Raw genomic sequence first — 14,455 nt, 5'->3', positions numbered from 1 at the left:
TATCAGGCCAATTTAAAAATCTAGCCATTACACTTTGCTTTTGCTATTTTGATGTTTTTGCGTAAGTCGATAACTTTTAATTTTTTTTTTTTAGCAAAATGTTGCCGTTTGTTGTACAAAATTGCTCAAGCGGTGGGATTTGGATGTTTTGCTACATCCTCTTAGAACAAAGGACGAGGTGAACAATCCTTCACCAGATGAAGATTGTTGAGATTTCTCTTCCCCTTGAGGATCCTCTACATTACCTAACATCAAAGAAGATTACTCCAAATCAGCAAAAAATACCATACAAGAGGACATATATCCTCTTTGATATTCATGCTATGAGAGAGAAAGGAAAGCAACTCCCCCATTTATAATGTGTTGTTTGTTTTTTAAAAATGAATGGGAATCAAATATGAAGCACCAGCATTCTCCACCATTCTCCACCACCACCATTGTAATTGTTAGTCTTCAAGCCTCCAACACTGCCACCCCTCCCTCCTCTACTATCGCATCGTCCGACTCCGACACCCACCGCTTGCCGTACCCATGCCGTCCTTCTTCTCACTCTTTTTTTTTAATTTTTTTAAATTTTTTAGATCTGGTAGTTTGTTTTTTTTAAGGTGTTAAAGGTTGTTTATTTGGGTCATTGAGGTTGTTTATGGGGTGGTTTGGGTTGTTTATTGAGATGGTTAGGGTTTTTGGGTGGTTTTCATGGTGGTTTTTGAGGGTAATAAGCGGCGAACCGTGGTGAGTGTAAAGTTATTTCAGATAGGTTTGGGTGGTTTCGAGGAGGGCATGTTTTTTTTTCCGGTTGGATTTTGGGTGGTTTCGGTAGGGAAGGGTGGTTTTGGGTGTAGGTGGGTTTTTTTTCCTTGGTGGTTTTGGGTGGTTTCGATGGGGAAGGATGGTGGTTGTGCAGTGGTGAGTGTTCGGGCGATATTTTCGGTGGCTACGCGGTGATTCTGGTGGCAATTGGGAGGTGGTGTTGATGTCTAGCTGATGTTTTTGGTGGCTGGGCGGTGGTGTCGGTGGTCAGTTGGTGTTTTCAAGGGTGGTCAAGATAGTTAGAAAGTTGGTCAAGGTAGTTGGTTGAAGAAGAGTTTGGGGGTTTGGGTGATTCCCTTGGGGGGTTGGGGGGGGGGGGGGAGATGAAGATATAGGAAAATGGGTTAATGAAAAGGGGAAAGAGAATGATTGAATTTGTCTATCAAATATCAACAAAGAGATTCATGGTAGTTGATTACCATTCCCTTTATTGAATATCCCCAACCAAACGGCCCCTAAATATAAAGAACATAATGAATCTTTCATAAATAAAAAATTAAAAGAAAAACTAAAAAATTATGAAACTAAGGTAATAAAATATAACCAATAAAATTTTTTGAGGCGCAATTGAATAGCTTTCGGTAGAGAGAATGAGATCTCGGTTGATACAGGATGTCCAATATCAATCCACACCTTTTTTCACTAAGCTAGACCTTTTTCTTTTCTAAGATAGTAAGATCCTATACTACATAGTACACCCTATGAGACAACAAAGAATTGTCTATCCACTATAAATTAGTAAAACCCAACAAATCAGTTATGTACATCAAAGAACTAGGATATACATGTGAAAATTTTTGGTTTAAAAACAAATTTTCACTTTGTCATTGTAGCCTCATTGTAGACAATGATGAGCACCTAATGCTTCAATCTCAAGATAATAAGGCACCTCGTCGGAAAAGTAAATGAATATGACCCTGATTCTGATTTTTTTATGTTACTTGAACCGCTTTAGAAGCATCTACATGGTTGAGACGACATGTTCCAAGAAGTTGTTCAGGGAGTTCTTCATCTGTATCAGCCTACAAACAATAGTTTACAAAACATCAGCAAATTAAAACTGCTTCCAGTTCCAGTTTAGTGTTCCATAGATAATTAATTAATCCAGATACAACATTTTTCAATAAATGATAAATTCGTAAAGTCTGAACTCAGACTGTAAATGCAAGCCACATCCTAAATGTAATACTTCGTATATAATTTCCAATTAGTTTAATAATTTTAAAAAGTTGAGTTCCTTCTCCCCTAATGTTATGCAAAAGCATATACGTATAACCAAGTTGTACCTGAATCAAGAATGCCATTTCAATAACCAAGTTGTTAAGGTAGCCAAGAACAAGACTAACTACTCCTCTTGCCACTGATGATGAGCCAATATCAATCCCGAGCTGCAAGGATTGCAGAAAAAAACAGTCAGGGCTTCGCCTTAATAAACACAGCTCAAAAAAACTCCCACCAATGTGATCCAAATGACTGAAAGCAAAAATAGTCTAAAATGTTCACTCCCCATAATTGCAAAAGATATACTGATGTTAAGGAGTTTCTTTCCAATGACCAGCTTAAAGTCTGGTAATTGACAATAGGATGACACATTCCAAGTAACAAAGTCTAGGTATCAAGGGATTCAAGATTGACGAACATGCTCAGATGAAGTCAAAAACATAAATAGCACAATTTGCAGAGTTTTGATAGTGGATTTAAGAATTAAACCCCAAAATGTCTGCCAATTACCAAGGGTCACCACAAGAGAGCTCCAAAATAAACAAACAAGCCAGAATCCAACATGATAACAAAGACAATATTTTGTGTGCCAAGCACCTACCTCTATATAATTTGTCCCTTGAAAATAATTAATTTCCAATGCTTGGCCCACTAAGCATGCTTTCTTTCCAACACTTTGTTTGACTATCCATGAGCCCTGAAATAGATAGACTGGGTTAAACAGGTGGCATTCAAGAAGAATAATTTTAAAATTCACTGACAAGACAATGACATAAGATACCAGTAATACCACGTTTTCTAGTCTCTCTCCCCAAGAGGATTCTACACTTCCAGAGGCATAGAGCATAATAGTAAACATCTATGAGCTTAAAGTTTAGACACAAGCCGTAACATGTACAGGGCAAGATGGCTCACATGGACCATCTCTGCACACAGCAAGAACAGTACGCAATGGTTCTTTCTTTTTGTACAGGTTAAGACATTAATATGCATGCAATGTAATTGATTCAACATGTTAAAAGCAGCAAATAGGTCATTTCTGGAATAAAGTTTTGCCCAAATTATAAGGAAAACTTGAACATTTTCCAATCAAAGATTTGCACAAATTTGAACTTCTCCACAGGATTAAGCACACACAAAGAACATATAGATTTGTTAGATTCCTGAAAACATGCATTTTTTAGTCAGTCAACAAACATTTACTCTTTAGCAAATTACAGTATTACACTGTCTATTACAACATTACAAATCAAAGGGTAAAGGTTCACGGCAGGGAGAAATCAGCAAACACTGTGTATTACAAGTCTCTCGTTGCTCTGCAGGAATAATTTGCAGGGTATCAGTATTTGAAGGAATGACCCTGATATTTCTCACCTCCTCATTGCAGATGATATTCTCATATTTTGCTAGGAAAATACAAGAACTTTTGTTTCTGTCTTAAAGGTGTTGAAAACACGAAGCAGCAGGAGAAAAGACTAATATCTTCTCGTTGAAAGTTTTTAATGTATCAGCACTGGATAGGCAGAATATGGAGATTCCTCACGTGGTAGTGGTGAAATATAATTTCTTCAAGTACTTGGGAATGACAACAATCGCGGGGAGGTATAAATAGTATACTCGGACATTAGTAAAAGAATATAGAAAAGCTGCAATTAGTCTCATTGTTGGTAAAAATATCCTAACAAAGGTAGAGACCAGTTGGCCCCTGCCTATATAATAAGCCTATCAAACTTGCCATCTACAAATGAAATGAATTGCAACCTTTGGTCGCTCATTTTTGGTTGGGCAAAAGTGAAGATTATACATAAATGCACTTGGTTTTATGAAAAATTTATGTGAGACTGAGAGTAATGGTAAATTGGATTTCTGTCAGCAGAATCTTTCAATGAGGCTCTCCTTGCTGAAAATCCTGGCACAATTTGAAGCACCAAATTCCTTGGTTGTTCAACTGCTGATATCGCAATTCACAATACTTAATTGTGAGTAGCTTGATGGTGTTTTGGGCCCACTGAGCAACAAATGAAGTTGAATAGTTGGTTCCCGGAGATTATTCAAGGATGGTTGGGGACAGGTTGTTGAGGACTACACCAAAATCGGAATTTGAGATGCAAGACAAACAACCTGTTTCCTATTAGCATTTTTTTCCCCCAAAAGTGCAACTAGGTAGATTGGGCTTGTGGTGTCTTTAATTGAGCAATATGGCTGTTATTGGGGTGAGATTGTGAGAAACTAACTAAAGCGGCAATCCTTCTGTTTACGGCTGAAGATATTTTAAAAATTCTGCTTTGCTTTCCTTTAGTTATAGATGGGCTGGCTTGGCAGTTTACCAAAGATGGACACTATTCTGTAATGTCCGGAAAAAAAATCATCAGGTGGAGGAAAAGAACCAGAACTATGAATTCCAGTTCTGCCAATGATGAGTTTATTTGGCCAAGAAAAAAAAAAAAAAAATTCTGGAATTCAGAATTCCCCTTGAAGTTATTTAGCCTCACGATTGTGCACAAGGGCATTTCCTTCACATGGGAATAACTGAATAACAAAAGGATGGAGGTGAATAACAAATGCAGAGGCTTGTAGTGGGAGGATCCCCTGTACCTTTGCAAATGACCTCTATGCCATCCTAAGCTATCCATTTGCTGCTAGTATCAGGGAGTAAGCTGGGCACGGTAAAGATCTGTAAGTACTATGAAGGGTTCTGGTGAAAATGAGATAATACTAAGACTAACGTTTTTGAAAGTGTTGTCTCGAAGGTGCATTGGTAATACTATGAAACCTTTTGGTGTGATGCTTCAATAAATCCCTGTGGTAGTAATACAAAATCTTCTGGGTTTCTGGCAGTACTAAGCAGTACAACTGTGACACTAAGTAGTAAGTACCACCAGACATGTCACTCATTTGGAAGTTAACAGCATGCACCTGTGATTGTCTAATTTGGACACTTGCTATTAGTGATTGTCTGATTGACTACTTCTTACCTTTTAGAGCATCACAATAAGTTAGTGCGACATGGTCTCACCCAAGACTATGACATGGTCTCACCCAAGACTATCTACTGTAAGTATGAGAAGGCAGTCAGGTTGTCAGGATTATCAGGCAGGACATGCACCATAGAGTCCACGAAATTTTCAATGGATGGAATTATCAAAAATGCTCAAAACGAGTTTTAATTGCTAAAGATGGATAGGATTGAAAACTAATGCATTAACCCAGAGCAGAGACCACTTTTGTATACATACTGACCTTGGATATGTATGGAATAAGTTTAAATCTTGAATTTCTGTAAGCATCGTCTCTGTCAACAAAACTCTTCAGCAGAGGCGCGTCTTCTAGATTATTAATCATATAGTATAGTGCTAGATTGTACGTTTTTGATCCAGGGACCTGGGTAATATAGCCTAGAAACTTAGCAATGCAGTTCTGTAGATTTAGGATAGTAAAAAATTTCTCATAACTGCAACAATAATCAAGTAAACAAACTGACAAATAATACCTGTATATTCACTATAAAAAAGAATTCAGACCCGCCCTTCTCTGCATAATTCTGTGAGCCAGAGACAATAATCTTCTATTAATTCAAATTATCTACTTGCAGGTTAAGCTTTCATTGACATTAAATACAGTATCAGCACAAAAATAACAAAGTGATTGCAATCACCTGCACAATACTACCAGGGCGACCCCCGAGATCATCTTCTCTTTTGTCAGATGATAGCCAGTCGGCAGCAACCATTTTCATCAAGGTATGATTTGCTTTGATCTGCATACCATACATAACCACTTAAGTAATTGCATACAAATAGTGAACTCTGAAATAATCCAAAAAAGCATCAGCAATTGTGCAGGATAAGATTATCTTTTAGGCCTCAACAGAGGTTTCCTAGCTACTTAACATACAAATCCTACTCTTTCTAATTAAATTCACATGAAATTCTACATATAAAAGCTAGCACTATAAAATGGAAGAGCATGCGTCTCATAATATTGACACACTTATGAAAAACAACCATATTAAGCCGGGGATGCTGTCTTTTTCAGAGATGTCAAACTACTACATGATATAGTGTTCACAATTTATATAATGAGCCATGGTACCATGAAGAAAATGACATAATGACCAAATTTATCAGGCAATGAAATTGCTCAAACCAAGAAGTTACACTTTGTTTGGATACAAAGAAACAGAAGGAAAAGAAGAGAAGAGAAAGGGAAGGGGACACATTCTCTTGTTGGGATAAAGGATTGGGGGAAGAAAGGAGAAGGAGAGGGAGGGATCCATTTTCCCTTTCCCTCTTTCTTTAATAGGCATAATCCCTCCAAAATTGGAGAGATTTGGAGGAAAAATGGAGCTCACCTCCCCCTCCCTTTCTTTTCCCTTCTCTTCCTCCTTTTTCCCTCCCCTTTCTTTCCTTCCTTCTTTGCTATCCAAACAAAGCGTTGAATTTTTTTAAAAAGGGAGCATAACATTAGTAATCTATCTTATAAGCTGCATCTTGCATTCAACTTGCCACAGCTTTATCTCAAGACAAGAACCCTAGTCAACTTTAGTTTTTTTCAAAGACCAACATTAATAATCAATCATTATCAGCATTCTTTACCGACATACTTTTTTACTGTCTTTCAAATAAGTCTTTCCACGAATTAGAAATGTAGATGGTTCGGCTGTTGTCCAACTGGAAGCAATGGTACATGTTGGATCCTTATCAAGTGTTGCACCATAGCAGCAAGATGTTCCATCTTTGGCAGCCATCTCTACCAAATCGACATAGCCCTTCTTATGCACTGAATCAAAAGAAACCAGTTCAAGACTTCTAGTATATAGGAGCACTTCTTAAAGCCATTCGTGATAAACTTAGCTCGTAGTATGCCACAAATTCACAATTAATTCAAACATATAACTGACCTGCTAACTCATGCAATTTTTTTGCAAACACAGCAGCAGTTGATAGCTTTGGCCGTGAATCCTGCTAATTCATAGCTGAAGTAAGATGACATGATGAAGCCAGCAGATAGTATGAATAAAATCCAAAGTAAGCCTTACGGTTAAAATAAGGAGGGTGCTATACTGCTATGAAAATTATAAGCTTGATAAAGATTGTAATTCAGTTTTATCACATTTTCTTTTTGGAGGGAATCCAAATTGAAATATTCTGATCACAAATTTCCGATTCAGTTTTTGTGAAACCTATAGTTTATAATTCTGCCAATACCATTAAACTTTGGGTAGTTACAACATGATCCCACCAGAAGCAATTTTGCTAAAAAAAAATTATGAACTTCAATGGCAATAGTATGTAGCAATGGCATAGATAAGGAGTCAGGAATTGATTATTAATGAGGTATGATTCAGACCAACCAAGAGTAACTTTATTAATTGCTAGAAAAAGAAAGATTTCATAGTTCTTTTTTTTTATTTTTAATAAAAAAAAAAAATAGAGTTCTTAGAGTTAAGATGTGGAGAATACTTTTTATGCTGTCCCAAGGAGACCACTACTATAAGCTACATCAGATTGAAATTAGTTAAGTTCTCACTAACTCCCATACATATACTAGGTAAAATTTATAAAAGTTTTTATACCTGCAAAATTGTCTCTGGACTGCAATCAGAAGGCCAACCATGATCTGGTAGATCAAAATCTGATCCTTCTGGAGCATCAAAAAATTCGTCACTAACATCATTGAGTTCAGCAAGGCTACCAAGTTCAGCTGTTTCGTCTTTTTGCTCTTCCATATTTTCTACCCCGTTTATAGATGGTGGGTAAATTTCAGTCTTATTCTCATTCTGTGTGTTATGGCAAAAAGCCAAATCACCAGATATTATATTAGAGAAGCAATCTCCTGCCCTTGCTTTAAAAAGTTCCCTTAATGCTGCAAACAAAACTCTCTAAGGCAAGGATCCTGGACAATATTTGATAGGCACACTCAAAAATCAATATTGCATATTTAGAAAAAGCCATACCAGCAATTCTTCCAAGCATATGTATGGTTGTAGATCGGGCTAAAGAGGGTGCCAAATAAGCTGCCCACTGTTTCCAATCAATGGCAAGCATATGTTTCACAACAGACTGCTTCCCATGGCTGATAGGAGTTATTACATAACCTCCACCTGCAAAAAAGAGCATCCCCTAATCAAACTACAAATTACGCATGACATAAATTTGGACCTTTAAAAACACTATTTATTAGCAATGATTATATTGAAATATTGTGTAGTCACTATCAAATGGATGCTTCATCTGAATAACCAAAGAACCTAATACAAGAATTTATAAATATACAGGTATAAGCAATATACTTCCTTTGTTTCACTAAAATTGCAACAATTTAACATATGCACAATTCACTTATGATTTATATTTTCATAATATCAGATTTATATAATATCACTTATTGATGATTAAAGATATTAGTGGTCGACACAATTCATTAACAACTGTGAAATATGAAGTATTGCATTTTTCGTGAAACGGAGGAAGTGCAATAATAATTCCTTCAACAGTAATTTCTTAGCTATTCCTACTGTCATCAATCAAACTCGTAAGTCCTTGCCAAGTAATAAATGTTTCCTCATTTCAAGGTGTTACTCAATGAGAAACTTCATCACAATGGCACAAACCGCAACCAATACGAAAGATCAACTTCACTGCAAGGCATGTTAATTGAAATTTTGTATGAAATATGATCGCAGCATTAGAACAGTCCAATTAAAAGGAGTTTCATTTTTGTGCCCCAAATAGGCAAAGTTCTACTTTGGTGACTTTCCACAATAGTGACCTAAACTTAGATATTTCCCTTAGTAGACTTGATGCTAAAGACATAAGCTTCTTGATCATAGAATGAAGCAGAACAAATATTATACCTGGGATATTTTTCTAACCATGTCTAATGGCCAAACAACACCTCTTACACCACTGTTCTGTAAAATTTTAAAATGTTGCTTGAATTAATAAAAAGTTGGCCAAAATTAATGGGTCAGGAAATAGAGCAGAATCAGCAGGCATGTGCATTCTACAGAAAACTAGTAAATAGCCAGCTCGGAATTATAAAATTTATATTGTAGAATGAACATAGGCACATAGCAGTAAATAAGGTAAATACTAGATATAAATGTATAGGTCAAAAGTAATTTACTTTTAAGGCACGCACGAACAAAGCCTTTCTGTGGAGGGCACTTTTTGTGATATACCGAATGATAAAGGATCACTGTGAAACCAAAACAGAGAAACTATGAGCTATGCAGCTATCAGTATGGAGATCATAAAACTCAGCTTTTAATGAAGGTTAAGCACTAAAGCATATATATATGCACCATATGTTCCATCATCATCCCTTCTCCAATACCGTCTCAGCAAGAGGTCTCTTTGTTTCATGCCCCTGGAAAGCATGAAAATCTATTTAGTTAGTATCAAAAACAAAATAACCTCTGAATAATTTAATAGATAAAACCATCATGTAACATTCAAGAAATTTCTCACCAAGGTAGCCAAGAAGCACATAGCTCCTTGTGAACGATATCTGTATGGCCATCAAGGTTCTCAACAACATCCCCTCTATAAAAAGAGTAATCCCATCTAAAAAAAAAAATTCAAATTAGTTGCTGAAACAATACAAAGAGAAAGAGCATGACAAGTCCTATGCTCAAAAGATTTTAATAATTCAAAATAAAATTGTAAAATGTCTCTCTTCAGGACCAGACATTCAAGTTTCTAATAAAAAAGTTTAACAGATTGCATTTCACTGCCTTGTAACATAGTATACATTATTATTCATCTTGTTGTTTGCTTTCTAAATTTCCTGCATTTAGGGTCACATATAACTACGTTGTTGATCCACTATGCCCCTCAGACAGTTCATTTCTTTATTAAGTTTTTATTGCTATGCTTAAAACATATGAGAGACAATTATGTTTCATTACATTATCATCTCTCCTATTCACCATATGAAGTTCTAACATTTACAGAAGCAATAAAAATCCATAGGGAAAGAAGCCAACCAGAAAGGTAATACTCATATTATGACGTATCTGTACAATCATGATGAAACATGCAAAGTGCAAGCACGGAAAAGCACTATCATAAAAAAATGTTACTGAACAAAATTCACCAAGCTTACTGTGATCTTAAGGAACCGAGAGACATGACAGCCCGGAATATGTTCTCTGACGTTCCATCCACAACACCAACAGCCATAATTGCAGGATGGTCATCCCATCGCTGAATAAAAAAGATGAATCAGCTAAATATTTCAGGTTAGAAAGTAGATTTGGAGTTTCAGAAGGCTACCCACCTTTCCATGAATATCCCTGTCTTTGGCTTCTTTAAATAGCCGTAATCCTGTGACAAGAAAGTCAATTAAACTATTTTCCTTGTTTCCTATGTGTGTGTTTTTTCAAACTTTACAGAAAATACCAAGTCGTACCATTCTGACATCCAAAAATTGTCCATGCAGAAGGTGCAACAACATCAGTATTTATAAGATCCATTTGAGAAGATGAGCCAGTAGGCCAATTTGTTGAACTGGAATGATGTATCCTCTTAGAACTGTTCAATCTGTTTCACAGAAGGTTTTACACTTACGTCAATTTTTTGGCTCATAAAATTTTAAAACACACAATCTCAGCTACAAGCGCTAAACTAAGGCAAGGGTCTGGGTCTTAGGTTAGACTAAAATTGCCCACCAAGAATCAATTGTCAAGTTACTTAAGTATCCTTATCAATGTGGAAGTGGTCAATGTTCTGCATGGAGATTTGAGATCTAATAAGCATAGCAAATCTATTCACTATAAGATAGCACCAGCTACTACAAATATCCTTTAACTCTTTCGGAAAATGTTTAAGGAAGGCTACCTAATGTATGAAACCAACTGCCAAACTGATATGATCAGAACAGCGTAGTATATACTTAAAGATATTGATCAAGTAAATAAGACATACTGGATGAAAACCAGGTTACCTGTAAGACTGCCATGTGTTCTTGGGACAACCCAAACCACTAATCTCATCAATGGGACACACCTACATAGAGGAAAGCCTGTTTACTTTAAAAGGGCCTCAAAATCTCAATTGATATAAGGGAAAAAAGACATAAAAAAAAAAAACCGACTTTAAACCTTGGATACTGCTTCCTGAAAGAAATGGATCCATCTGGCTGCTACTTCAGGACTACTTGCGCCCAACTATAATTTTATCTTTCAACATTAGAATATGTTACTATGATAATATTAATAATAGCAACAACAAACTCTGATAGAAACTCGGTATACCTTAAGCTGATCATTGTGATTAGAACTATTATAAAGTGTGAAAATAAAGAATACCTGCAAGCCAAACATAGATTTGGATAAAAGGCATTAGAAAGGCGGCAACATAGATCATCTCAAACCCCCATACTAAAGAATCTTAATAAGGTCCAAATCCTAATCATCCTTACTTTTCTGTGAATACTCTCTCTGCCATTATCTGCAACACGAATGCAGGAGTCTACGATCGTGCTTTTGACAGGATGCTGAAACAAACCAAATCACAAGCAGAGGGTTTATGCAATTTAGAAAATTATGGCTCCTCCTACAAAGACAAAATCAAATTCCAAAATAACATTTTGAGAACATGACTAAAATGCAGAGTCTGCAGCAAACTTCAGACAGCAATTTGTTCAATGTTATACTAGAAATAAGCATATAATGGTCTCATCATAGGTAGAACAACTATGACTCAATTGAGACCTTACAACATTTTAACATACAATGTGCATCATAAATAAATTGTTTATTACCGTTATGAACCCAACATTCGTCCAACAAAGTGTATGCATGCAACATATAGAATAGATTGGTTCAAGACACATCAAATATTAATTTTTTTAGTAGGCACAATTCTATATTATCATTAAACCTTAATCACAGCAAAATTAAGTAAGAATACCCCAAAACCACAATAAATTATCAGTTATGCAGTTATGCACAATCAGTATAGTAAAGACAAATCTAATAAAACAGTTTAAAAATTTGATTACCAACTCATTTTGGGAATTAGGGATTGATTTGTAGCATTTGAAATGATGATTCTCAAGAACAAAGTAGCGTTTTCGCGAATTCTTCAACCCCAGACGATTGGAACTAATCAAATACAACCAACCCTCAATTTTTTCTCCAGTTTCAGACATACCCATTTGATTAATTACTGCAAATCTGCAATACCCACTTCTTCAATCGTGTTAATCTTCCAGAAAATTTCAGTTATAATTAATGGGTTGTTTTTTTTTTTTTTGAAAGTGCACTTTAAATCTTGCTAATATTAAAAGATTTTTTGGAATAATTTTGGACCCAATTTTAGGAGGGAATCAGAGAATTATTAAGATAAACTAGATTAAAAATTGTTAATTTATGATTAATGCGAATCTAATTGAGAGTCTTGTTGAAGAAGGGGAGTTGAAGGGAGTCTCTTTCTTTCTCTTTACAAGTTTAGTCTGTCAATGGCAGTGATTGATTGGCTGACTGTGTAAGACAAAAGATTGACAGATTACCAGTGATGGGCCTACCATAAATTAGTGGCTGCAACTTCATTACCAAGTCTACTTGTTTTTTTATACACTTTTTCTTTTGCAAGTCAAGTTGGTTATGTGGATGGGGTAGGAGGTACTAATAAGTACTTCATAAGGGAGTAGTTATGTAATTAAGAACGATCCGATTTGATTCGATTCGATTCGACCCGAATTATAATTATCATTTATAGATAGGGTCCCAAACGGCGTAAAAATTTGAAAATAATTGATATTTTGAGTGATTCAAACATGTTTAGAGTCTAAGGCTTGATAATATGAAGGGAGGTGATACGCAGAGACAGTCTATGTGTTTCCCTACATAGACAACCATTAAAATGATGACAACACATCATTCATGAAAAATGAAGAGTGGGATTTTTTGGCGATAAAAATTGATTTTGAAGCCCCGTCTTTGTAGAGTAGAGAGGAAAAATTTAGCATTCAATTGTAGTGAAAAACTTTGGGGTTGAAAATTCATGAAAATAATTATTGATTTTCAGGGTAAGAGAGTTCTTGCGGCTGTTCATTTAATAACTCGAACTCCTTCTCCCTTGCTACAAAATAAAACCCCATACAAAATTTTGATTAACACTTGTCCCTCGTATGATTCTATTCGTACTTTTAGTTGTCTTTGTTTTGCTCATAATCAAAAAGCAAAGGGGGATAAGTTTGCAAGTAGAAGTCGTAAATGCATTTTCTTGGGGTATCCATTTGGTATGAAAGGGTAGAATCTCTTTGATCTTGATGTGAAATTTATTGAGGATGTGTTTTCATTTCTTGATCGGGCTTCTTCAAATATAGTTCCGGAAAAGATTCTGCATTTGAATGATGTTGACTATGATTTTGTGGAGTATATTGCTAAAAATGATGAAACTCGACTTGTTCGTGAAATGGTCAAGGGTAATAGCAACAATGTAGGGTGGGAGTAAGTGATGTTTCACACACCACTACTCAGCCCGCGGGGGAGGCTGAACCTGTAGGAGAGTAGTAGGTTGTAGAGCAGCATACCCATGACTTGGCAGTGGGCTCTGCATGCACCCCACAACGAATGGCTGCTGGACACAGGGGAATGTGAACCACACTGCCACGCCATCCTCTTCTACTACAACAGCTAGTGAGCAGCTTGCATCTCCTTCCACATCACATTGTGAGCAAATTGTTTCTCTTGAGCAGCCAATAATTATAATGCTACATAATTATTGGGTCGTGGAATGAGGGAGAAAATACCCTCAGTCAAGTTACAGGATTATGTGATACATATACTATTCTTGCTCAAAGTCCATCTCATCATTTCCTATTACATCGTCTCCAAAGCGTCCCTTAGGTACTCCGTATCCTATAGCACATGCACTATATTCATTGTGACAGTTTTTCTATTCATCACCGAAAGTTTGTTGCAGCTATTAATAAGGAGCCCCGGTCTTTTAAAGAAGCAATGAGAGATGAAGGTTGGAGAAAATCAATGAAAAATGAAATAGAGGCATTAGCAAATAATGGCATGTGGACAATAGAAGATCTTTTGCCTAAAAAACGAGCTCTTAGTAGTCAGTGGGTATATAAAATTAAATCTAATTCTGATAGGACTATTGAACGTCTAAAGTCGAGATTAGTAATCTTTAGAAATCATTAGCAGGAGGGCATTGACTACACCGAAACGTTTGCCCCTGTGGCTAAAATGGTCATTGTTCGAGCTTTTCTTTTAATAACAGCTTCTAAAAAATGGGAGCTACGTACATGAGATGGATGTTCATAATGCCTTTCTCCATGGTGATCTCGATGAGGAAGTGTACTCTGGGTTACAAATCCTCTCATCCAAATAAGGTATGTCACCTCTAAAATTTTTTGTATGACCTGAAACAAGCACCAAGATGTTGGTTTGCTAAACTTG

General features: G+C 36.1%; 1 protein-coding gene across 2 annotated transcripts; it reads right to left on the bottom strand.

The window, feature by feature from the left end:
- Nucleotides 1–1,387: 1,387 nt before the first annotated feature.
- On the bottom strand, nucleotides 1,388–12,485 carry LOC145619383 (protein ENHANCED DISEASE RESISTANCE 2-like). Of its 2 annotated transcripts, none has more exons than XM_081674064.1 (21): nucleotides 12,040–12,485; nucleotides 11,458–11,532; nucleotides 11,291–11,344; nucleotides 11,138–11,203; nucleotides 10,981–11,042; nucleotides 10,447–10,577; nucleotides 10,315–10,361; nucleotides 10,141–10,241; nucleotides 9,504–9,599; nucleotides 9,338–9,402; nucleotides 9,160–9,231; nucleotides 7,988–8,134; nucleotides 7,607–7,896; nucleotides 6,932–6,995; nucleotides 6,635–6,810; nucleotides 5,687–5,788; nucleotides 5,522–5,572; nucleotides 5,272–5,412; nucleotides 2,633–2,728; nucleotides 2,097–2,198; nucleotides 1,388–1,832 (listed from the first exon to the last, which is right to left on the bottom strand). In XM_081674064.1, exons 1-21 carry the CDS (start codon nucleotides 12,193–12,195, stop codon nucleotides 1,743–1,745), a joined length of 2,184 nt encoding a protein of 727 aa, XP_081530190.1. In that variant the 5' UTR covers nucleotides 12,196–12,485; the 3' UTR covers nucleotides 1,388–1,742. The 2 variants fall into 2 exon arrangements, with proteins under 2 accessions (XP_081530190.1, XP_081530191.1); XM_081674065.1 differs by having other exon boundaries at nucleotides 1,390–1,832; nucleotides 6,932–6,992.
- Nucleotides 12,486–14,455: the final 1,970 nt, after the last annotated feature.

This window comes from Chenopodium album, chromosome 27, assembly GCF_948465745.1.
Source record: "Chenopodium album chromosome 27, dcCheAlbu1.1, whole genome shotgun sequence".
Lineage (NCBI taxonomy): Eukaryota > Viridiplantae > Streptophyta > Magnoliopsida > Caryophyllales > Amaranthaceae > Chenopodium > Chenopodium album.
This window is presented reverse-complemented; position numbering and strand designations above follow the sequence as displayed.

Bases quoted from the DNA above. Each gene is read 5' to 3' on its own strand.
- LOC145619383 (XM_081674064.1), bottom strand. From the start codon at position 12,195: ATGGGTATGTCTGAAACTGGAGAAAAAATTGAGGGTTGGTTGTATTTG. The intron at 11,043-11,137 runs GTTTAAAGTCGG...TCCTCTATGTAG, and splicing joins TTCAGGAAGCAGTATCCAAG to GTGTGTCCCATTGATGAGAT. The intron at 10,578-10,980 runs GTAACCTGGTTT...TCTGTGAAACAG, and splicing joins AACACATGGCAGTCTTACAG to ATTGAACAGTTCTAAGAGGA.